Source organism: Tachypleus tridentatus, chromosome 9, assembly GCF_004210375.1.
Source record: "Tachypleus tridentatus isolate NWPU-2018 chromosome 9, ASM421037v1, whole genome shotgun sequence".
NCBI lineage: Eukaryota > Metazoa > Arthropoda > Merostomata > Xiphosura > Limulidae > Tachypleus > Tachypleus tridentatus.
Window position 1 is genome coordinate 120,715,214 of NC_134833.1, and position 24,760 is coordinate 120,739,973.

Consider the following 24,760-nt stretch of genomic DNA (forward strand, 5'->3'; position numbering starts at 1 on the left):
ATTTAGACTGGGAAGAAGGACTATGGAAGAAAGACTATTTAAACTGCGAAGAAAGACTATGGAAGAAAACTATTTAGACTGGGAAGAAGAACTATGGAAAAAACTATTTAGACTGGGAAGAAGGACTATGGAAGAAAAATTATTTAGACTGGGAAGAAGGACTATGGAAGAAAACTATTTAGACTGGGAAGAAGAACTATGGAAGAAAAACTATTTAGACTGGGAAGAAGAACTATTTAGACATGAAGAAGGACTATTTAGACTGGGAAAAAGGACTATTGAGATTGGGAAGAAGGACTATTGAGATTGGGAAGAATGACTATTCAAACAGGAAAGAATGATTATGGAAGAAAAACTATTTAGACTTGGAAGAAGAATTATTTAGACTAGGAAAAAGGACTTTTGAAGAAGGACTATTTAGACTGGGAAGAAGGACTATGGATCTGATATTTGCTTTCACAATTAGGGCTGGTAGTGGAACATAAATCAGTTTATGGTATTTTTGGACTTTGAAAATGAATTTAGTGGAATGCCGAGAAAGAAAATATGAAAATACTTACGTTGCCCAAGGGATTATCTCCCATTCAAATTGGAGAGAGCAGTGATTAGGCTCTATGGTAACAATGGGAACACGGCAAGGTATAACCGAACAGTGAAAATTGGTTTGCTATGAGATTTGATGTAAGACAAGGCAGCACTATATTTTCACAGTTGTTATAGCATACATGGATAAGACAGTAAAATATATTAGACAAGATGGTGAGAATACCTTACTGCTGGTATATGATGATGATGTGAAAAGTCTACACAATGGTGTTCATAAATAGAGTAGAGGATTGGAAATAAACGGGATAAAACTGAATGCAAACAAGTCTGTATTAATGGTAGTTTCTAGGCAAGATAGAGATTGTGATATACGGGTTGGTAATCATCAGTTGAAAAGGTCGATAATTATAGATATTCAATGTAATCTTCATTGGTGAAGGAATGATGGATAGAAAGATATGGACAAAAGAATAGGAAACTACAGTAGAAATATGGGAACACTATAGCCTTCACTTAAATAATATTATTGATAAACACCTTGGAAGCATGAGTGTTAAACAAGAAAAGAACGAGTAAAATATGAGAATAGAAATGAGATGAAGTTACTCATAGACATATAATAAGAAATAAGTAGGTAAGGAGGGGCCTTGATGTAGATTCATTGGTAGAATTCATAAAGAGAAGACTATAGAAGTAATATTCGTATGTCAGATGGATGACTAATGAAATTTGGAGTAGATAAAAATCGGAGGAAGGCCCATAAGAAGACCAAGGGTTAGATGGAGGCACAATACTGAACAAACAGTTGGAAATAGAAGAACAACATTGAAGGAGATATGGGAATACAAATTATATGGGTGAAAGAGTTTTGTTGAGTGAGGCAGCTGACAGGATCTCAGCCTAACAAAATAAAGACGAAGAAGAAAAATAATTTTCTGTCATTTAAAATGATAAAGTAATACATTTTTACTTACGTTCCATACTTTAATTACAGGTAAAGTAATAAATGTTTACCTACGTTCGATACTTCAGTTACGCGTAAATTAGTAAATGTTTACTTACGTTAGATACTTTAGTTACAGGTAAAGTAGTAAATGTTTGCTTACGTTCGATACTTTAATTACCTTTAATACAGAATGGTAAATGTTTACTTACCTACAATAATTACTTGTTATATGCAATTACAAAAACGTAAATTCTATTAGGTTGAGGAATAATTTGTGAGCGTTTTTAAATAATTTCATTCAAGCATTACATGCAAGACTATACAATACTTCAATGCATGAACACATTACACCCAAAACATTTATTATGATACTTTATTTCATGTAATACCTAGGTATATAGTATGCATTGTTTTAAACGAAATTGCAAGAAATTAAATGCGAAAAGCAGATGGTGTCGAAAATGCTCGATTTTGCCCACTTGACATTCCATTTAATGAGCTGAAAATGAAAGCAAAAATTAAAGACATATGAAAATCAAACACACCATCTATTAGAGCAAAAATTATCTACCAAATGACATGAAATATTTTGCGAAAGCGTTTCAGCTATGAATATTTTTTTTTAACTTGAAAAAACGCTCACGATTTATTCCTCAACCCAATATTATACCTTCCATAACTGACACGTTAAAACTGTTGATAAACTAAGTGAGACGAAAAATTTGTTTCGTGGACCATGTTCTGCATAAGTATTTTAACAAGAAGTAAATGCTTATGAAACCTAAACCTGTAGAGGATTATTTAATTCGTCCAAAGAATAACACATTAAAAGATATACCGTGAAATTATCTAGTAAATTGTTTTCTCTTAATAGCATTTTCAACTGTTGCTTAAGAAGCCTTACAAGTTAAAAAATAAAAAGTCTAAAAGAACGAATGTTATCAGCAGTGTTTGGTTTTAGCTTTTTATTAGCTACAAATGAAAGTAACCATGTTTTCCAAATAGGTAAGAAGAACAAGTGATTTTATTTATTAATCATAAGCGATGTTCAGCATAATATAAACACAATATATATTCACGGTACACGGTTTTATCTTTTCGGTCACGCCAGTTTCTATTTCACAATATATGGTTTTATTACTTCGATAATGCCAGTTTCCATTTTCACAGCATACGGTTTCACCTTTTCGATCACGCCAGTTTCTATTTCACAATATATGGTTTTATTATTTCGATAATGCCAGTTTCCATTTTCACAGTATACGGTTTTATCTTTTCGGTGACGCTAGTTTCTATTTCACAATATATGATTTTATTATTTCGATAATGCCAGTTTCCATTTTCACAGTATAGGGTTTCACCTTTTCGATCACGCCAGTTTCTATTTCACAATATATGGTTTTATTACTTCGATAATGCCAGTTTCCATTTTCACAGCATACGGTTTCACCTTTTCGATCACGCCAGTTTCTATTTCACAATATATGGTTTTATTACTTCGATAATGCCAGTTTCCATTTTCACAGTATACAGTTTTATCTTTTCGGTCACGCCAGTTTCTATTTCACAATATATGGTTTTATTACTTCGATAATTCCAGTTTCCATTTTCACAGTATACGGTTTCACCTCTTCTGTAACGCCAGCTTCCATTTTTGACTGTATATACGGTAATCACCTGACGACGAGATTCGTTACGTTTGTTTGCGTCATGATCGACACTGTTCTCGTATTAAACATGGTGTTTGTCGGTCACATCAAACTGTCAGTCACTTAAATTAAAATTAATCACTTAAGTTTGACATCGAATAAATATAGACTTAGCCTCATGATCGTGGCATGTAAGAGAAAATGGCATAAATCAAAACAGCATCGTAAGGGAGCACGTGAAGCTGGAAACATTACCTCTCTACCACGTTTATCTTGATAGCAATCTGTATTCTACTAATGTTTGTAAGTGAAATGCTTGGAATCATAAGTAATTAACTTTATGTCACATGCAGAAAATATAGCTCCATGTTACTGGAACAGACTTGCTCACTTACACCAGTTTGTTCTCTACAATATATGTAATTAGTGGTAACCGTAGCCTGAAGTTCTTTTGTTTGTCTTGCCCAAGGAAATTTCAGGTCATGAGTGAAATTTCCCGAAATATATGTTGTCGGTAGTTAGCGTGGACTCAAGTTTTTTGTTCATCAAGCCCAAGAAATTTTCAAGTCATAATTGAAATCTCGTGCAACGTCCGTTATTGTTATTTAGCATTGACTGGATTGTTTGTTTGTTTTGCCCCAAAATATTTCAGGCCATAAGTGAAATCTCCTGCACCATATGTTATTGGTAGTTAGGAAGAACTAGTTTTTTTGTTTGTTTTCTCAAGAAAAGTTCAGGTCATAAATGAAATCTGCAATTTATGTAATTGGTAGTTTGTATGTTTGTTTGTTTTGCCCAAGAACATTTCAGGTCGTGGGTGAAGTCTGCTACAATATAAGTTATTGGTAATAAACGTGGCCTTTAGTTTTTGTCTGTCGAACCAAGAAAAATCTCGGTCACAGTGTGAATTATTTTACTAAATAGTGCAAATGTTGTCTTGAATTACTTATTCAAATACTAGTATGGTAAAATTGCAAAAAAAGGTCAGAAATAATAAAAATAGGATGTTATAAAAATAAAAAATTGGAGGCTCCCGGAGGTCTATATTTAATTGTTTCGTTCCATTTTGAAAATAACACTAGGTTAAAAAATTAGCGTCATGAATTATTTGCGCTCAAGATGGTAGCGGTAATCTAGTTCAAGGATATCCAATTCTTTTACTAGTGGCGGATCACGTAGTATTTTGAGTACTATCTGTGAAACTGGATATTACCCATCAATGGATAAAAAAAAAATGCATCATGGTTGATTTAAATTTATTTGTATGTAACACCAACGTAATACATCAACAGTTAGCAGACATTACACAATTAAGCCTCAAAGTCAGAAGTGCCAGAAATAAGTTCTTTTTTTTTGTTTTTGAATAGCAGGTTACTCGGAACTACCTCACCAGTTGAGCAACTCAGGTGTAATTCTTACTGTTAGTTCAGCTAGGAGAAGCCTGTTAACATCGTTACTTCTGTGTCGTTAGGTTCTACAAAGTCGAGATCGTTTTGTTTTCACCCTACGATCCCAGCTTTGTTTTAAAGTTGTACTGGTTAATGAAGTTGTTAGGTTGTAAATATTTAAATTCTTTAAGAACTTACTTTAAGGTTGTAGCAATTAGATATCAATTAATTTCATGGTTAATTACCAATAGGACCATCTAAATTTAAATATTAGTTAGTTACGTATAAATTTTAAGAACTTAGTGCTATAAATACTCATCTGAGATTTCAACTGGAGAGGTAACCACAGAGAAAATAATGCATTCTTTAACACAACAGCTACTTATCAATGAAAATCATGATAGAATCACTAAGAGAATGGTCCCTCCTAGGACTCCAGCAGATTAACAACCTAAATATAAGATACAAACTAGTAATTAATTATTCAAAAACAATTTAAAATAATACAAACTAATTACACGTTAATACTCAGGTGACTCTGTAGGTTATAATACCAATTACACAATGTCAAGAAATATTGTTGAGAAAAACGATAATTTAACCAACACGCGACATTGTTCGAAAACGCTACGAGATTAGACATATTCAATTTAATCGGTTGTTTGAACATTAATATTATCAAAATACTAATATCATTGTTACATATTTACCATAAGTACGATTGAATACGTTTAACAATAAAAAAGTTAGAATTAATTTTAAAGCTTATTTGAATTTTTACAACAAAAAATTATTTGACATGAGTAGCATTTGATTCCAGTATATATACACTCACACGAACATGACCTTTAATAACATTGTTATATCAACTGGACACTTTCTGCAGTTTTAATAATGATCCAACCAAATCTCAAATACGATAGAACGAGGTTTTTCTTCACTAATACTACACTTAACAATATTGCATTATACGTGCTCTGTGACTATCTGTGCTCTATCATGAATATTGAAACCCGTTTTATAGCGTTGTAACTTCGCTGACGTACCGCTGTGCTACTAGAGAGCATAAAAAAAGTGAACTTGTGAAAAAATACATTTATTTGTCATAGGCATGCGTTTAAAAATAGGTAAAAAGAACATCAGAAACTGGGTTTCAATATCCGTGATAGACAGAGCACAGACAGTCAACTGCGTAGCTTTGCGTTTAATTACAATCAATCAATCACTTTTTGTACCAAATAAATGCTTGAATACGATAACTAAACATGCAACTTTTCTCATAATGAATAGATATTTTATTAGATACTAGAGATCGTTAAAATTAGCTAATCTTTTTTTCGCATCAAATACACATTTCACTGGATACTTAGTACAAATAAAGATGTTAAAAACACCTATTCACATTTATAACAAAACATTTCTCCACAAAAAGTAAACATTTTCCACAAATAAAAGACATTTTTCGTAACTACATTTTTTCAGAACTTTTTTCTCAACTTGATATTTTACTATCTTTAATCACAATCACTATTTTTACTATACATGGACATTTTGTACCAACAACTATAATTTAATAATTAAAACTACGGATGTTTTTAGAAAGTCTAGATAATTTGTAACTAATATCAGACACAAGCAAAACATTGACGGTTAAATTAATATTTGTATTGCAACAGTATTACATTAAATACAAGAGTTCTAGAATGATAATTCTTATTGTAAATACTGAAATCTGTAAGTTCTCATAGGCTTAGTATTAGTTAAGCCTTTATTAAGTATGGTCTATGTTTGATAAAGAGATAAATTGACACTGTAAATGTCTATGGTTTTGTTGTTGTTTTGTTTTCTTGCTTTAGTTTAGTTATGGCCAAACTTTACCGTAGTTGGTATTATCAATAAATATAATTGTTTGTTTGTTTTGAATTTCGCGCAAAGCTACTCGAGGGCTATCTGCGCTAGCCGTCCCTAGTTTAGCAGTGTAAGACTAGAGGGAAGACAACTAATCATCACCACCCACCATAAATTCTTGAGCTACTCTTTTACCAACGAATAGTGGGATTGACCGTCACATTATAACGCCCCCACGGCAGAAAGGGCGCGCATGTTTGGCGTGACGGGGATGCGACCCTCAGATTACAAGTCGCACGCCTTAACACGCTTGGCCATGCCGGGCCAAATATAATTGTATTCTACGTACGACCTAACATTAGATCTTTATTAAAACTTCGATAAGCTTTTAATATGTTGTTGTACAAAATGTTTATTAAAGGACATTTTCAACAGCTTTTGTTTGTTTCTTACTTTTGCGCAAAGCTACACGTCCCTAATTTATCAGTGTAAGACTAGAGGGAAAGCAGCTAGTCATCATCACCCACCGCCAACTCTTGAGCTACTCTTTTACCAACAAATAGTGGGATTGACCGTCACATTATAACGCCCCACAGCTGAAAGGGCGAGCATATTTGGTGGAATGGGGTTTCGAACCCGCGACCCGCAGATTACGAGTTGAACGTCTTAACCCACCTGGCCATGCCGGGCCTCCGCCTTTTGTTTATATCCATTGAAATGTAGTACGCGCGCGCATTTTCAGGACACAACAAGAACTGGGTATTGTTATAATAAATTGTTTAATAACTAGACACTATCTGAAAGAATGTGTACTTTTGCAATTAAGTATTAACGTTTTTACCACAAAACCTAGAATGTTAACATAACAACTAAACATTTATCAACAACAAATGATGAACCGGTTTCAAATCCTTGCATTGCCAAAAAATATTATCCGCACTTTAAACTGTGAATGTATTATAAGAGTGACAGTCAATCCCTTTGCATGAATGCTGGACGTTAAGGTATTACGCCTGACTGTCTTCCCCAGGTTTACTAATTCAAACTTAAAGAAGGCGGTAGATAAACTTAATAGCTTTTCCATAAATATAAAATATATTTTCTTTTGAACAATTCACTTCGTACACAGCGAGTTCGACGAATTCAAGTGTCAGTGGTTCGGTACGAATATGTTCAAGCAGTGAAGAGGTCTTCAATTCCAGTATAAGTCCACAAAATTCCTATTTTTCGTGATCAACCCAGCGGTATCATATTATCAGTGCACACACCTTTGAACTTTCTCATTACACATCTACTTGTTTATTGTTTCTTCAAATATGGACACCTATTTTACATCGCCAACAACGTCATAACGTCTTTCACGTTCTAAATAGAACTCAAGCTCTAACATAAAAATGTTTCGTTAACTTGCATTCAAATCTGTATTGTAACAAACAGTTCAAAAGTTCAAGCACGCCCTGTTTAAATTTTTTAAATCATCCAAAGTTTATTTTTCAGTAAACAAATATTCGTTTTCCGTATATGTCATCACCGTGCTTCTCAGAGATTGCTGACAATGTACCATAACTTCAGACAACTGTAAATAACACGAAACACACTGAAGTACTTGTTCCAGTCCCTCTTTATCAGTTGAACACAAGTGAAAGTTTACGTCACACAGAACTTATCATCCACTGTCTAGCCTATTTGATACGCTAACAACAAGACTCCAAGTTGTTGGTTCAGGTAATCTCTTAGTTTCTACGAATTTCAAAAGATCAAATAATAGATATATTCTTTTCTAATCTCGTATGTTGCAACTATCAACTGACAGTATTTTTTGTGGTCCTTTTCGAACTTTTTCTCGTAATAAAATCCGAAATGTCTTTGAAAAACGATGTTGGACATGTAAATCAGCGGATAACGTGACAACAACAAAGTTCTGGCTTGGCCTGGCGGTTAGAACGCTTGGCTTGCAATCTGTGAATCGCAAGTTCGAATCTCGTCATCAAACATCCTTGCCCTTTTACCCATAGGGGACGTTATAATGCGACCGTCAATCTTACTTTTTGTTGGCGGTGAGTGGTGTTGACTAACTACCCTCCCTCAATCCTATCGTTTCTAAGTTAGGGATGGTTATCGTAAATTACTCTTAAGTAGTTTTGAGTGAAATTCAAGAAATAAAGACAACAACAACTGATTTAAAGTCGCGATGGAATGGCTTACATTAGAACTACATTTTAACATTGTTTGGCGTTTCGTAGGTAGTGTGACGCTGTTTGTGAAGGGAATGTAACAATCCTTTCCAACGTAAAATATTCATATACTCAGATTATAAAGATGTGTTCAGGTCGTGATTTTAAAATTTCAAAGGTAGAGGTATCCCTAGTACTTAATGTTATTCGTAAACAAAATAATATGTATCATTTTGACTTGGAATCCCAAGATCATCCAGAAATACACTTATAACAAATCATACTCCAGGCGTGATAAGCGAAGTGCAGCGTCTTATAACAAATAAGAATCCATAAACACGAAGGTCAGCATCAAAAACCATCCACGTGTCTTAAGCAACAGTATATAGCATAATCACCTATAAACTAGGCCAACAGGGTATGGATTCACCAAGGTAAAGCTTCCAGACATACCTTCTGTTCAATCATCGCATATCTAAAGCAGCTGGAAAATAAGACATGTATTTGTACTATATCATATGAAGGCACACTATTTATGTCCCCCAATACTTCATATATGGGTGTCTGTGTGATCAAATTGTTAAAACAGGCATTATAGGAACAGTCATCCTCATATGCTAGATGGATTATTGAAAGCTTATATGAAAGTATGGTGTACTTTGAACATGAAATTCTTACGTCAAATACTTTTGCAGCGGAAGTTACGCTACAGGACTAGAATCGAGACGAAAATAAGAAAGATAACTAGCCCGTCATGGCCAGGTGGTTAGGGCGCTTGACTCGTAATCTAAGGGTCGCGGGTTCGAATCTCCATTAAACCAAAAACATGTTCGCCCTTTTAACCGTAAGCGTGTAATAACTGGCAGTCAATCTCATCAGTTGTTGGTGGGTGGTGATGACTAGCTGCCTTCTCTCTAGTCTTACACTGCTAAGTTAGGGACAGCTATCGGAGATAGCCCTTGTGTAGCTTGGTGCGAAATTCAAGAAAAACAAACAGAAACGACAGTTATCTTGGTAGTAAACGCCTTTCATAGAGAACTTTATTTAACGTTTCCTTTTTTCAAGTAAGTGCTCAGATATTAAAGTAGCTTTTACAATAAAATAATAATTAAAGGGAAAACAGTTTCTGTGACACTTTAGCATTGCTTATTATCTGTTATAAAACGCCTAAATATACGTGTTCCTGTCCCCTAGAAACTGGCTTGTTTAGCAATTGCTTCTGGAAAAACGGAAACTCGTCATTCATAAATCTACGGCCCAGCACGGCCAGGTGGTTAAGGCACTCGACTCGTAATCCAAGGGTCGCGGGTTCGAATCCCCGTCACACCAAACATGCTCGCCCTTTCAGCCCTGAGGGCGTTATAACGTGACAGTTAATTCCACTATTCGTTGGTAAAAGAGTAGCCCAACAGGTGACGATTGGTGATGATGACTAGCTACACTCCCTCTAGTCTTACACTGCTAAATTAGGGACAGATAGCGCAGATAGCCCTCGTGTAGCTTTGCGCAAAATTCAAAACAAATCATAAATCTACACAAATTTCTATTTTTATCTAAACCTAAATAATCTACTTCAAATATTCTCTTAAATACAAAAAAATGACTTCTACGCTATATGATGATTTTGCTAAAGTAAAACTACCATTTCGGGGTTTACATGTCATTTCTTGTGTATACTTCGTTGGTCGGATAATGTTACTAATTTATTACAACTAAATTTAGTTTATGTGTTTTTCTTTTTTGTTTTATTTTTCTTCTGTTTGAGCAAGTCAGCCTAAAATTGAATTTTTTTTAAACAGATTCCTGGATACGAATTTGAAATATGCACCTCCATAAACAAAACATCAAAATGTATTCTTTTAGTATAATTCGAATTTAAGATATATATTTCATTCAAATGTGTTTTATCATTATTTTTATTTAGAGCACAGGTTACCCTTATGGGAGAGCTATGGTTTTCAGAGTTGATAAATGGGGTTCGTATCCATATGACATCACAAAGTAATTCCCCTGTAGATGCCTTATAAGAACTATATCTAATCCATTAGCGTGGATGTCCGCTTGTGGGGCTTTTCTGACAAGATGTCCCAGTAACTTTACAAAATATTCTTTTAATTATTTTATCATAAACTGAGAAAATATTTTAAACCTTTTCTTGACCAACAAGTTAACGAACTGCTCAGACGCTGTTTAAAAGAACATGATATTCCAAATGATTTCAGTTGGTAATACACTAACTTCTTGACGCTAAAAGACAGCTTTATTTGGGTGAGGGTGGGGCGGCATCCTCATAAGAAAGTCAGCATTCACTATTATTTTAGTTATGTTAGTAAATGACTTCTTACACGTTATACAATATTTTTTTTCAAATATTACAGCAAGAGATTTTAATGTAATATTCAAATTTTTTAAAAGATCACTTTAATAAACGTAATCTCGTTACAGGGCAATTCTTTTACTTTGCCAAGCAGCACCTTGGGTCCAGAGTACACCATGTCATTTTCCGAGAAGGGTTTCAGCGACGAAGCGTGTAATCTACCAGCCTTAGATCTCGATGAAAATGTAGAGATACTGCCTGAAAATGCTCTAATTTCCTCGACGTCTTTGCCTAACTCCACGGATGGATTCGCTATAATGTTTACTGCAGCAGGCACCCTCCCCAGCTTCCAAGAAACTTACTCTCCAAGGTATCGACGTGATGCGAACCCAACGCAAATCTTCTCCTTCGAGTCTGAGGATGTACTGTCGCGTCAAGTCGAGCCCCCAGCCGTGACAAAGAGTCTTCCAGATTCGTTAGTTAGTTTACAGTCCTTGAGTTCGTCCTTTCCATTTCAGTCTTCACAACTTTATAAGACAGAGATGTATTCTCCAGACATTCCACTTTCACAGCCAGTATCTGTTTCCTATTTATCTTCCTGTTACACTAGCCCACTGGTGACAATGCAATCAACAACTTTCTCACAAGCGATATATCAGGAACCCATGGAAATCCTACCTTCCTCTAATTTCGAAGAACCCTCCATTTTCTCTGCAGTGTTACCAATATCATCCCTACCTGAGAATTCTACGTTTAATTTACAGTCTAGCAAATCTCCTTTAGAAATTTATCTTCCAGCAGAATTTCTGGAAACACCTTCATCAACTAACGTGCTTTCTAAGAAATCAAGACATGTTTCTGTGACGATTTCTAGTTCACTGGCTTCTCAAACCAGGTATTTTACTTAAAACATCGTTTTCTAACCTTTCATTGATGCAAGCAAAAACTGTCTGCTCGTATCTAAATTAAGAGTACACTTAATTAATACATGCCCCCGATTTAGTTAGAGATACCTAAGTCTGTTAGAACACCTCCTCCCTGCTTTAGTTAGAAAAATCTAAAGCTATTTGATACATCTCTCTGCTTTAGTCAAAGATACCTAAATCTGTTAGAACACCTCCTCCCTGCTTTAGTTAGAAAAATCTAAAGCTATTAGATACATCTCTCTGCTTTAATCAAAGAAACCTAAATATGTTAGAACACCTCCTCCCTGCTTTAGTTAGAAAAACCTAAAGCTTTTCGATACATCTCCCTGCTTTAGTCAGAGAAATCTAAGGCTACTTGATATATTTCCCTGTTTTAGTTGTAGAAACATAAAGCTGCTCTACACAACCCCCCCTGAGTCAGTTAGAGAAAACTAAATGTACTCGACACCTGCCCCCTGATTCAATTGTAGAAATCTAAAGTTCTTTGACACATCCCCTCTGATTCAGTTAGAGAAACCTAAAGCTACTTATTAGTTAGTAATGCAGAACAACCTATACATTTCAAGTACCTTATAGCTTCAACTGGGTTCTTGGAATTTTAAATTATCCGACAGGTAACTTGTTTTCAGAAAAGACTAATATATTTCAGAACATAATTTTTAAAGCCAGAAAGTTGATATACACGTTACGTTTTACAGTGTGTTCATATGTTATCATGAGAAAGCAGGATTAAACATTTCTACGAACAGCGCGCATATTCATATAAATATGAAAACCATAGTTTTATAAACTGAAACATCTAGTTTTTACTAGTATTTTCGTATTATTTCGTATTCATATTTGTATAACTAAGTACCAGTTTCTTATTCCACATTTCGGCTCATAATTGGAAAATAAAAAATAAGAGAAATATTTCGGCACTATATATCACTATTAAATGTCAGAAAATTTGTTTATAAAGAAGCATGCTAACTTCTGAGAAATGTCCATACGTTAAGTGTATTCGTCAAAAACACTCGAGCACTGAGATCGTTGTTATAGACCCATATACACGATTAGCGTTGTACTTAAGAATAGTGCAAACTTTGCTGTCCATTTCGTAGCTTGTAAATTGCATGGATGATGTGTATTATTTATTAATTTTGTACGGTTAATTCAGATAATAGTTTAAATATTTACCTTTGTAATGTAATTAATAAGTACCGTGTATCTGTATCTTCAGGATGGTTTCCAAACTCACATCACAAGATGGCTTTTGTTAACACTGTAGTGACCCTGACCCCTAGTGTTGCATTTACCGTTGGAAACTATATGTGTGTTCTGTTGGTTTCAGTGAACCATACAGCCCTTACGTCCAATCTTGCCCTTCCAAACTCGTGACCAAAAAGCCCAGCCCTTCCTCATCTCGGTCCTGTGCTGTGTGTGGGGACAATGCAATTTGCCAACATTACGGAGTTCGGACCTGCGAGGGATGCAAGGGATTTTTTAAGGTAAATCTAAATCTTCGTTTCATGTTTGTCCATTACTTTGATAAGAAACGTAGTTTGAATTCACTCTGAAAAAATGCAAAATAGTAAGAATACACTAAGTACGTTTCTTGTGCTTGTAATAAACAAAACATAGTCAGTGTAACACTTGCTTCACAGGAAAATCGTCGTGTGAACTCTGAATGGGAAGGGGGTTGAAGCATTGTTTTGTTTTTAATCTCGCGTAAACCTACACGAGGGTTACCTGTTCTACCGTTTCTAACTTAGGAGTAAAATACTAGAGAATAGACAGATAGTTATTCCCACCTACCGCCAAATCTTGAACTACTCTTTTACCAAGGATTGACTTTAGCATTATAACTTCCCAACAGCTGAAAGGGCGAGCTTGTTTGGTAGGATGGGGATTCGAACCTTCGACCATCAGATTGCGAGTCGAGCACTCTAACCACCTGGACATACCGAGCCAGAGTTTGAAGCATCCAGATGACTTATTGTTTTGTTTGAAAAACACTATGCAACAAAATGTTTACTTTTTCTTGTTCCTGGACAGAAAGTGTTATTTTCCAATTGCTTATGCCTAAAGTAAATGGAAAAGACCTATTTTTCTCTTCAAACTTTACTTTTGTGACCTGGGAGCGTATAACGAAAATATGATGGGAGACTATATTTGGGAGCTGATACGTGAAAGTGATTTACATCACAGTCGCAAATCTCGAAAAACTACTCACTTCTAAATATTTTTGTTCATTTCTGTATAACTTTAGTATAAATAGATGTAAATCTTGATTCATGTGTTGTTTTATTCAGACCTTATGTAAATGAAAATGTGAAAATTTTCCCGTTTTTACATAAAAAATAGGTTAATTTCTAAATTTCATTATTCAGGTCACAAAAGCAAAGTTTGAAGGGAATAATGACCATTTTCTGTACTTTTACAACACAAGCAATTAAGAAATAACACATACTATCCAGGAACAAAATTTGTGTTACATAATGTAATTATTTATCAAGACAAAAAGTACAGCTTTTCTTCTGTAACTATACAGACGTATCGAACCAAGTAGATAAACTGGAAACTGATGGGAGTGGCTCTGTACAGTAAGAAAACGTGATATGAGATTATATAGAAAATCAAGAACAGTAGACAGTGTTCAGTTTGTGTTACTATTCTGTTTCAAGTAAAAAAAATGTTTGTAGATAGTTTTAAAAAATAAATAAAATTTAAATTGGGAATAATTTTATTGAATGCAAGTCAAAACATTCAGTCAGAATAATAAGATTTACGGTTGTACCATTGTCTGTGGGTCAAAATAATTAACCAAAAACGTACGAAAAAATGAAATACAGACAGGAACTAAAAAAATATCTGTAAAAAATTCTGTAACGTAAGACTTAGCAGATACAGATAAGTGTCTAATCTGTTTATAATTAAACTTACAAATACTAATCTTTACTGACACTTATTGTAAATGAAAACTATGTTAACACGTGTAATACTTCAGTATATGAAACATGCCGTTCTTGGCGTTTCTATTAAGCGGAATTACACAAACTAGATTGTTTGATAAAAACCGTAAAAAAATTTTAAAGTCAGGAATTATAAAACAACAAATACAAAATGCAGATGCCACTATAACTTGAAATCTCGGGTTCCTAAGTTAGTGTGAAGTTTTCCTTAGTATTTCTCGGTAAAGAAAAGTGGTCGTTTAGTATAAATAGTTCAGCATGATAACCAAAAAACAAAACCTAAACTAACGGAATTGTAAGCACATTATAGAATTCCTCTTGGTCAGTGAAATTATGAAAAAAAAAGAACTTTATCATTATACTAATGCATCTCGCATGTTATAAAGTACTAGTTATCTTCCCGATTAAGTGGATAACGTTACGAGTTTGTCGTTCAATAACATAACATTTCAAGATTTTAAGATAAGACTTTAAGGGAACAAGAAATATTTTATCATAACAAATACGCGACACCCATATTTTCGAAGTACATAGTTACCGCTATAATGAATTACAAAGACAAACGTGTGTAGCATTTTAAAAAAGTAGAAACAAACACAACTATTGCACAGGTGACCAGAAGATTCCTATAAGATATACTTGCTATGATTCACAAAACGATATATTCAACAAGTTGAGAGCTTATTGAATTATCAGTGTAACTAAGTTACGTTTCGAAACGCAACGTAAAATTGATTTTTATCGTGTTTATCGGTCTAATATTTAATTCTATCAAATATTTAAAAATTAAGTTCACTACGCAGTGGTAATTTATTTTAGTAGTGTAAGGAATTTGCAAAACAAAACAAAAAAAAACACATTTTTGGTTAACCTGTATATTAATTCGTATCATCGTAAACAATATTTGCCCATCAGTTAGCTTTAGAATAACTAAGAACATTTATTTCACTCTAATTTTTAATATACATTGCCTAATTTCCTAAACACGAAAAAGTAATGTTAAGTATACGACACCGAATCCGGCTAAAAATGGTAACTTATATTCACTATACAATACCTAATCTGACAAATATGGTGCGTAATTTCAAGTACACACCTGAGCTGGCTAAATACGTAACCTATTTTTAAAAATCAATATACACTACTATCTCAACTAACCAAATACGGAAGCCAATGTATTGCTCGTTTAACAACAAATAAAAATATAAATTCCAGCTCAAATGTCGCTTGGTTACACGAGACACGCGCAGTTCATTCAGGTACCATGGTAACCACATCAGAAGTAGTTTCGTTCATTAGACTGTTAATTCTGACCTATAAAGTTAACTTTCTTTAATTAATAATTTAGTTTTGTTAATCCTTACCATAATTCTAGTTAATAGGTGAGTTATATAAAATTAATAAAGATTATACTTTACCAACTAAAACTAGTTCACATCGTATTAGTTGTTCATGCAGTTAGTTTCATAATATGAACAGCAAGTCAGCCGCTCCTGTATCTATGATATCCTATCCCTGGTATTAAGCGAAAGACCTCGTCAGCACTGGATATAGTAGATATAGTATGGTTGACATGTTGTTATAAATTCATATTTAATTTAGTTCATCGGACTATCTGCTGTGTCGAAGGCGAACTCCTGATTTTAGCGTTGTAAGTCCGTAGACTTACGCTGCCCTAGGGGGGCACATCACGCTTACGGGTTTTTACTGGGATGGGGAGAGCCTCCTAAACAACGATGAATTGCGTCAACATTCAAGAAACCTTCAAAAACGTTGCTCCTTTAACGTAGCTCACTTGACAGGAAATGAGTTACAGAATGAACATGTAGATAGCGGTGTACACATGTTGAAATATGGTAATTGTATGCTGTAAAATAATCATTTGCACGTGAAACAAACCGTGTAGTCTCCCAGTGGCACAACAGTATGTCTGCGGACTTATAACGTTAAGGACCAAGTTTCAGTACCCGTGGTGGACAGAACACAGATAACCTATTGTATAGCTTTGTGCTTAATTTCAAACAAACAGACAAACGCTATGTTAAAAGGTTTCTCAATGTGAGTTTACCAAAAATAAAGTGTTTCCAGAATGATTGGACACCCTGTATTTCTTTCATGTGCTGATTGCATTGATATTAAATGGCAAACAGATTCGCATAGAAGTTATATCAGCAGATACACAGAAAAATGGTATTTTATTCATTTAAGAATGATATATCTTTATTTATATGGTACTTCGGTATATTCTGACCTGGTTGTCCTACAGAGTGCTCGACTCTCAACCTGCAAGACTGGGTTTAAATCCTATAACAAAACGTGCTCGAGATTTCAGCCGACGGTCACTCACACTGTTAGGTTAGAATAACCTAAGATTAGTGGTGAATAGTCGTAACTACTTCAATTCCTGTCCAGCACAGTTAGCCCTCGAGTAGCAAAAATCAACAAACAAATAAACATCGATATACCTAGTTTGACAGCTAAGTGTGTCAAAGGAAATTTAAAAGTTGTAACTATACACAATTATAAGCCCACTGACTGAAGATAATAACTTAGAATCATGTATAGGACCATGTACAGCAGCTACTGTTAGATATCATGTATAATGTTTCACAGCACAATGTCACTGATATATCATAACTGTGCAGGGTCTGTTCTGAATACCCAGTTGATCACTGCTTTACCCATATAGCATAACATACGTAACTGAAAGTCGCTAAGTTATTACAAATGTGCAACCTCTATTGCTGAACACGCAATAAGGGACTAACCTGTGCGAAAGAACAAAGTTAAACTATTGTTGAACTAACAACAATAAAAGTATCAAGCCAAATACAACTATGTAACTAACCACAATAACAATCTGGCTAAAAAGAAAGCTGGTATTCAGTAAATACACCATTCCATCAAAATACAACAACTAATGGTCAAATCAATGTTCATCCAAAATTATAAAACTAATGTACAATATAGTTTCGACAAAACACGGTAACCAATTAATATTTAGTATAGATATAATAAGAAGTAATTAGTTTTAACTTTCAAAACTAAAAATAATACCATTAGTAATATATAAACATGAACTAAGAACAAACAGTTTTCAACCAATAAATACTACGATTAATATACTAGATAAGAATAGATTTAACAGAAAAGATAAACTAACGAATTACTTATTTTTGTTTTACTAAACACTGTGTTACAGCCATGGGAAATCCTGCATTGTAAGTCCACAAACCTACAGGGGAAATAAATGTTATTAGTAATTTATACAACACAGCAGCAGATCCTGAAGAAATGACTAATATTTCTTGTAACTCAAAGTATAGAAAACGACTGATAAAAAGAAAACAGTTCCAAAGTAATAAATATCATTCGTAACACACAATACTGAAGGGTAATCGTACATTTTGAGAACGATGTTCTAGGGCCCTTTCTTTCACTTGGAATTACTTCTTCTGTTGTTAATTCTGGGTATTCTGATAGCCACTTTTATGCATTTTATGCATTATGTTGGATGCTGTAATGCCATTAGCAAAATACCTGCTTTACCTATTTATCATAGCCCTCTACATTATAAGTACTTGGGTGTCTGCTTTAAAGACCGCGTTAAAGCAAGTCGTTGCTACAAACATTCACTGAAAACCCACGTTTGAACAGGTCATTGGTATAAACATTCATTGAAGTGCAGGGGAGGACTGGCAGGTACGTAGCCCAATAACCAGGACTTGGCAGGTACGTGGTATAATGTCCAGGACTAGGAAGATACATGGTCTAATGACCAGGACTAAAAAGATGCATGATCTAACAACCAGGACTAAAAAGATGCATGATCTAACAACCAGGACTAGGCATATACGTGATTTAATAATCAAAATTAGGCAGGTACGTAGTAAATGTCCATGAGTAGTAAAATACGTGGCCAGGACTAGGCAGGTACATGATATAATGTTCAGGACCAGGAAAATACGTGCTCTGATGGTCTGGATTGGTTAGGTACGTTGTCTAACGTCCAGGACTAAGCAGGTTAACGAAAACATTCATAGATTTTGGGGTGTGGCTGGAAGCTTGTATGATTTTGGATCATGAACCTTCGTGATAACTTCAATTCTTTGCGTTATTTACTGAACCGTGAGATACGTCCTGGTTCATTATTATGGTTTTAGGGATCATAACCTTAATGTCACGTTTTGAATAAAGACACTGCTCAGAGTTGGGTCAGACTTTGATTGCGGAACCTGATACTGTCCTAAACTACTTGATATACGCTATCATACTTTAATGAAAAACAGTAAACCTCACGTCTTGGAAACGTTGTTCATATAACAATCTCACTATATGAGCCTGTTGAACCACAGCTCGCACTGCATGAACTTATTCAAATTTTAATAACAATGGCTTAAGAAGACTAGCTGGTTACCCTTAGTGACATATAGGAGTAGTCTGAAACAACAAGTCAGTTTTAACCCTGTATTATAAAGACGTTTCAATACAGCGTGATAATATACAACTATCTAAAAGAGAGGTACCATATTATGTCACCGTTTATTTTACTGTATCAGTTATGTTTACCAACTTCTTCAAATAGACATCTGCATATCTCCATAATGTAAGCAGATTTTATTCCTAAAGTATGAGATTATATTACATGATCTAAGAAAGAAAGAAAAAGTGTGATTGGAATGCGATTCCAATATGCACTCTCAAGTGAGAATTTACATCCTTAAAAGCGTAAAGTTAGATTGAACAAATAAGTCTACACTAAAGGTGTGAATTTATAAACAAGATGTAATTAGTAAGTGAAAATAAGGCCCGGTATGGCCAGGTGGTTAAGGCACTCGACTCATAATCCGAAGGTCGCGGGTTCGAATTCCCCTCACACCAAACATGCTCGCCCTTTCAGCCGTGGGGACGTTATAATGCGTGGTCAATCCCACTATTCGTTGGTAAAAGAGTAGCCCAAGAGTTAGCGGTGGTGATGACTAGCTGCCTTTCCTCTACTCTTACACCGCTAAATTAGGGGCGGTTAGCGCAGATAGTCCTTGTGTAGCTTCGCGCGAAATTCAAAAACCAAACAAGCATGTTTTTTCTTATATCAAAGCCACATTGGGCTATCTGCTGAGCCCACCGAGGGGAATCGAACCCCTGATTTTAGCGTTGTAAGTCCATAGACTTACCGCTCTACCAGCGGGGGGCAACAAGTGAAAGTAAAATAAACAACTGCTCACAAGATCTTTGTATTGAGATCATTTTATGAGCACACTATTCTAGAAGAGGATAGTTACACCTCCTAATGCTCCTAGAGAAGTCTGAAAATTGTTAACACTAAAAACCAAGTTTCAATACCCGTGGTGGACACAGCACAGATAGCCCATTGCGTAGCTTCGCGCATAGTAGCAAATAAACATATAAGACGAAAGTTACTTTTCAAAATTCAAAAAATTTCGTTTAGACTTCCTTTTACGGAGTTTATCTTTTTAGAATATTATTATTAAATGTTTCGAAATTCTACTGTCAGTATGGAACACTTTTTCTGGCAAAGGGTGTGAAATCACGTTGTTTTACCCACTGTATGCCGTGAAAAACGTAGTTGTAATAGAGATTATTGTTAATAAAATTTTTATTTTTACAGCGTACTGTCCAAAAGGGAGCAAAATATTCTTGTCTAGGAAACAAAGACTGCCCAGTAGACAAAAGACGACGCAACAGATGTCAGTTTTGTCGATTTCAAAAGTGCTTATCTGTTGGAATGGTTAAAGAAGGTGAGCGCTTCATAGTTACTTTGTGTAAGTAATCGGGAAACCTGAGGTTTATTCATTGAATGCTAGAAAAGCCACTAAACGTAAAATACAACATATCTATAAAACATAACATAGATGGAGCTCTGAAGTTCCAGTAAAACTGACATCCCAGGATTCAGACAAATGCAAAACTAACTTACAGTTAGATGCACTACCATCTTTAACTGACTTACTACCATCTTTAACTTGTTCATGGCCAATCAAATCTATCTTACGTTCACAACTTATACATATGTTGAATCACATCTTTCTAAAGTAGGATTTAAAGTTTTTTGATTTTCTTCTGATAGTCTCTCTAACTCCAGTCTGAAGAAATGTTGTGACATTTTTCTTTTTATTCCGTTATTTTTAAGCCTATGAGAACCAAAAATAACAATAAAACTGGTTCTCACTCATGTTGTTTATATAAAAAAAACACGCTTTAGAGAAACAAATATCACATATTAAATTAATATGTGTGAATGTAAAAACTAAGAAATTCGTTTCACCAGAATCGCATTAGTTTTCTGTATGCATTATACTAATTAAAATGTTTTTGAAGTAACCAATAAACAAAACAATATACCAGTTACACCTAAAATTAGAAGAGCATACCATCCGAGATGGATTAAAATGAAATTCTACAAATAATAAGTTATACCCAGAAGCACAGTAATTGCACTACTTTGTTGACCATTAACCACAGAGGTTGCAATGAATGTTGGATGACGCTTGCTCACTGTCTCATTTAGGTTTTGACCTGTCGTGAGCCGTTAAAACATTGTTTAATTACCACCAGTTTGTCTACTTCAACTGTTGCAACAATGTCCTGTCTAATAATCGTTTAATCACAGAGGATGTCTATTTCACATAACGATAAAAAAATTACACGTTTTTAAATAATGTGAAAATGCTTCCAATATATATTGTAAAACACTCTCTTTAATATACCCACAAACATAATTACATTGTATAAAACAGTTATCACCATAATTAACACTAATATTTTAGCTATTACAAGGCAAAACACAATCTAACATAACATAATCTGTATGTTCTTAGTTTATTTTAAACTAAATCAAACGTCTGTAATCAATCATATTACTTAGAATGCAAATAATTAGCTATTTTAGCCTACACTGGTAAATAAGTTTTTAGTGTATGTGTATCTTTTCAATTTACCTAATTTTGCTTCAATATAGAGTATGATCATAACTTCGACCACGCCTGTGAAAGAACTGTTTTCATGGTATCTCTAATAACTAGATGTAAAGCAGTAACATCCCATACTTGCTCTATGAGACTGAAGTTTGGTGGATTTATGGGCTCATGTTGGAACCATTTGTAACAACAGATGGCAGGACAAAACGTTGTCGTATGTAGTTCTTAGACAGTAATGGTAACATTCCACAGGTCAAATGTTCTTCCTACCAACACAAACATCAGATCTATGTCGTATTGTAACACATTTGTAAGAAAAGAGGGTTGGATATGAGCAGAGATACTCTCTAAATGTGTATTTGTCTGGTATCTAGTTGCAGGATGAAGTGTAAATCATCTTTTAAAACATTCCTCGACATGTCTATACACTGACGTATTCTTAGCACCATTCAAGGGGAGTTGTGCTGTTGTGTGGAATGCATTTTTCTAGTATTCGATATAAAAAGCAGCATTTTTAAAGTATGTTTCCAGTGATCTGTACACTGGCTCAGCTCTATTCGTGCTTAAGAACAAATGATTCACTTTCAGAGCTGGCAGACCAACATTTTGAAGTCATTTCTAATCAGCTGTGTACTGACATGGTGACTAGTTATTACTGTGCGCATTCGATACAGTCCCTTATAAATGTAGCAAACTCCAATCGAAGGATAATCGTTACCTACTTGTGTTGTGGATGATGGCGTGTTTTGTCTACACTAAACGTCCAAGCAAGATTAAAGATACTCGTAGCTAGTATGCAACATATATATATATATATATGCGTGTGTGTATGGCATAAGCTGAATAATAAGTCATTTGAATTGAACATCACGTGACTAGTCATGAAATCCTAATAAACATAGCAGTAAACTTACATGATGATTGCTGTTATTTTATAACCATGCTATATCTTGTTGTAGCAGTAACGTTACAAACCTTGTTATAACAGTAACGTTACAAATTTCGTTTATCCTGATTTTCTTTTCTGCAAAATCTCTTCCTTCAAGACCCGGCATGTCCAGGTGGGTTAAGGCGTTCGACTCGTAATCTGAGTGTCGCGGGTTCGAATCCCCGTCGCACCAAACATGCTCGCCCTTTCAGCCGTGGGGGCGTTATAATGTTATGGTCAATCCCACTATTCGTTGGTAAAGGAGCAGCCTAACAGTTGGCGGTAGGTGGTGATGACTAGCTGCCTACCCTCTAGTTTTACACTGCTAAATTAGGGACGGTTAGCACAGATAGCCCTCGAGTAGCTTTGCGCGAAAATTCAAAAACAAAAAACAAACATCTTCCTTCAAACATTTTCGGTACACAATGAGCGAGTACGGTAGAATAGAAAGCAATTAATTTTCAAAGTTCTATCTTAAACAAATGAAAATATAAAAGTACAACATATATCAAAATCTGTCATTGAAATTTGCTCTTAGGTGACTCAGCGGTATTTCGGAGGCTTTAAAACTTTAAAAATCGGGTTTTGATACTCGCAGAAGACACAATACAGATAGCCCATGAATAGTCTTGTACTTAATAATAAACAAGTAAAATATTTCCATTTATACTAGTACTGCGTAAATATCTTATACTAAGTTTCTGGTGATGTAATTGTAACCGTGAATGGCGACTATCTTATTCTGATTTCGTCTAATTGTCCCGATTTTAGTGGTCAGATCGGACAACTTAAAAGGACGGCGTGGTCGTTTACCGTCTAAACCCAACATACAACAAGAGTCACCACCATCACCTCCTGTCAGCTTGATTACGTCACTAGTTCGCGCTCTTGTGGACACAACCCCTGATGTTGCGAGTCTTGACTACTCTCAGGTACAGAATAAATATTTGAAATATCATATCATAGTTTGCCATCTATTGGCACTTTATGTTATTAAAATGTTGAAAATATATCTAAACTTTATATTTTTCATATAAATATCAATGCATAAATGTTGAATTATATTAGATTTTTAAGCCTTATGTACAGGTAAGACATTTAATTCCCCAATGTTGCCACACTTGACTATTTTTAGCTAAAGATTAAAAGATTAAATATTTAAATGTCAAACAACAAACTTTGCCATCTAGTGGCACTTTTATTATTAAATGGTTGAAACTCTATGTGAGTATTAATACCTAGTGTTGAATTACATGATACGTATGTTAAGGATTTTGTGCAAATAAGGTATCTTTTTTGGTGTATTTGGTTGGAGTGAGACAGAGATGTTTAGTTGTGTGTTTTTCACCAGATAGCATTAGTTATAAGTCTTAACAATTCCTTTAATTCACTGCCTCGGTAACGAAGCCAGAATGTTTCTTGTAATGCAGATTATACTATAATTATTTATTTCCATCTACTTTTTGTTTCACAAAGACTCATATTACGCTATATAAAGAAAAACATCCAAAGCTAAAGAACATTAAATAAGTAATTTAAAACGCTTTAGACGTTAAGTCGCAATACTTGTTACACTATGGGTGTATTACAATTTATTGACATTTTCCTAACATATTCTCATTTGAGCAAAAACATAGATAATTTATCAGAACAAAGATTAGATTTCTAAACCAAATAAATTATTGTATTTCTCTTTTCTCTTCAAAATGATGACTCTTTTGATACTTTTGTTAACAGTGTTAAAAGTTTTGCTGTTAAAACCCAATATTTTTCACCCGGAAACTCGTCACTTTAGGTCTCACCTTTAAATACTGTTCATTTGAACCACGTACGTTAGACTTAATAATGACTTTAAAATATAATATGGTTGATAGCTTTAAAAAATCCTGGTAAAAGAAGTCTCTCATTACGTAGATCGTTTTTTATCCGTGATGATACAATCAGCACAGATACGTTGCATAAAATAACTGTTCAGCACAGATACGTTGCATAAAATAACTGTACAACCCACGAGATCCAATAAAAAAGGAAAAGAAAATCTTATACCCTAAAAAATTATAAAATAAAGTTTAAAAAAGGGTTAAGTGTTAAGAATAATTTCTTTAAAAATTCGCTACTATTACGATTCACCCAAGTGATGGGTACG

General features: G+C 34.5%; 1 protein-coding gene and 1 long non-coding RNA gene across 10 annotated transcripts in view; one reads left to right on the forward strand and one right to left on the reverse strand.

Annotated features, from left to right (window-relative positions):
- The window catches only part of LOC143226206 (putative nuclear hormone receptor HR38), a 68,835-nt gene that overhangs the window by 37,514 nt on the left and 6,561 nt on the right, over positions 1-24,760 (forward strand). For 7 of the 9 annotated variants that reach the window (XM_076456884.1, XM_076456888.1, XM_076456883.1 and 4 more), the window contains 4 exons: positions 10,997-11,763; positions 13,128-13,284; positions 20,378-20,507; positions 23,386-23,546. In XM_076456884.1, the coding sequence (XP_076312999.1) occupies positions 10,997-11,763; positions 13,128-13,284; positions 20,378-20,507; positions 23,386-23,546 (1,215 nt within the window). Of the gene's footprint in view, positions 1-3,210; positions 3,445-10,996; positions 11,764-13,127; positions 13,285-20,377; positions 20,508-23,385; positions 23,547-24,760 lie in introns of those variants that run through there. The other 2 variants (XM_076456891.1, XM_076456892.1) reach the window with 2 other exon arrangements.
- The window catches only part of LOC143226207 (uncharacterized), a 37,871-nt gene that overhangs the window by 4,012 nt on the left and 9,099 nt on the right, over positions 1-24,760 (reverse strand). The window lies entirely within an intron of this gene.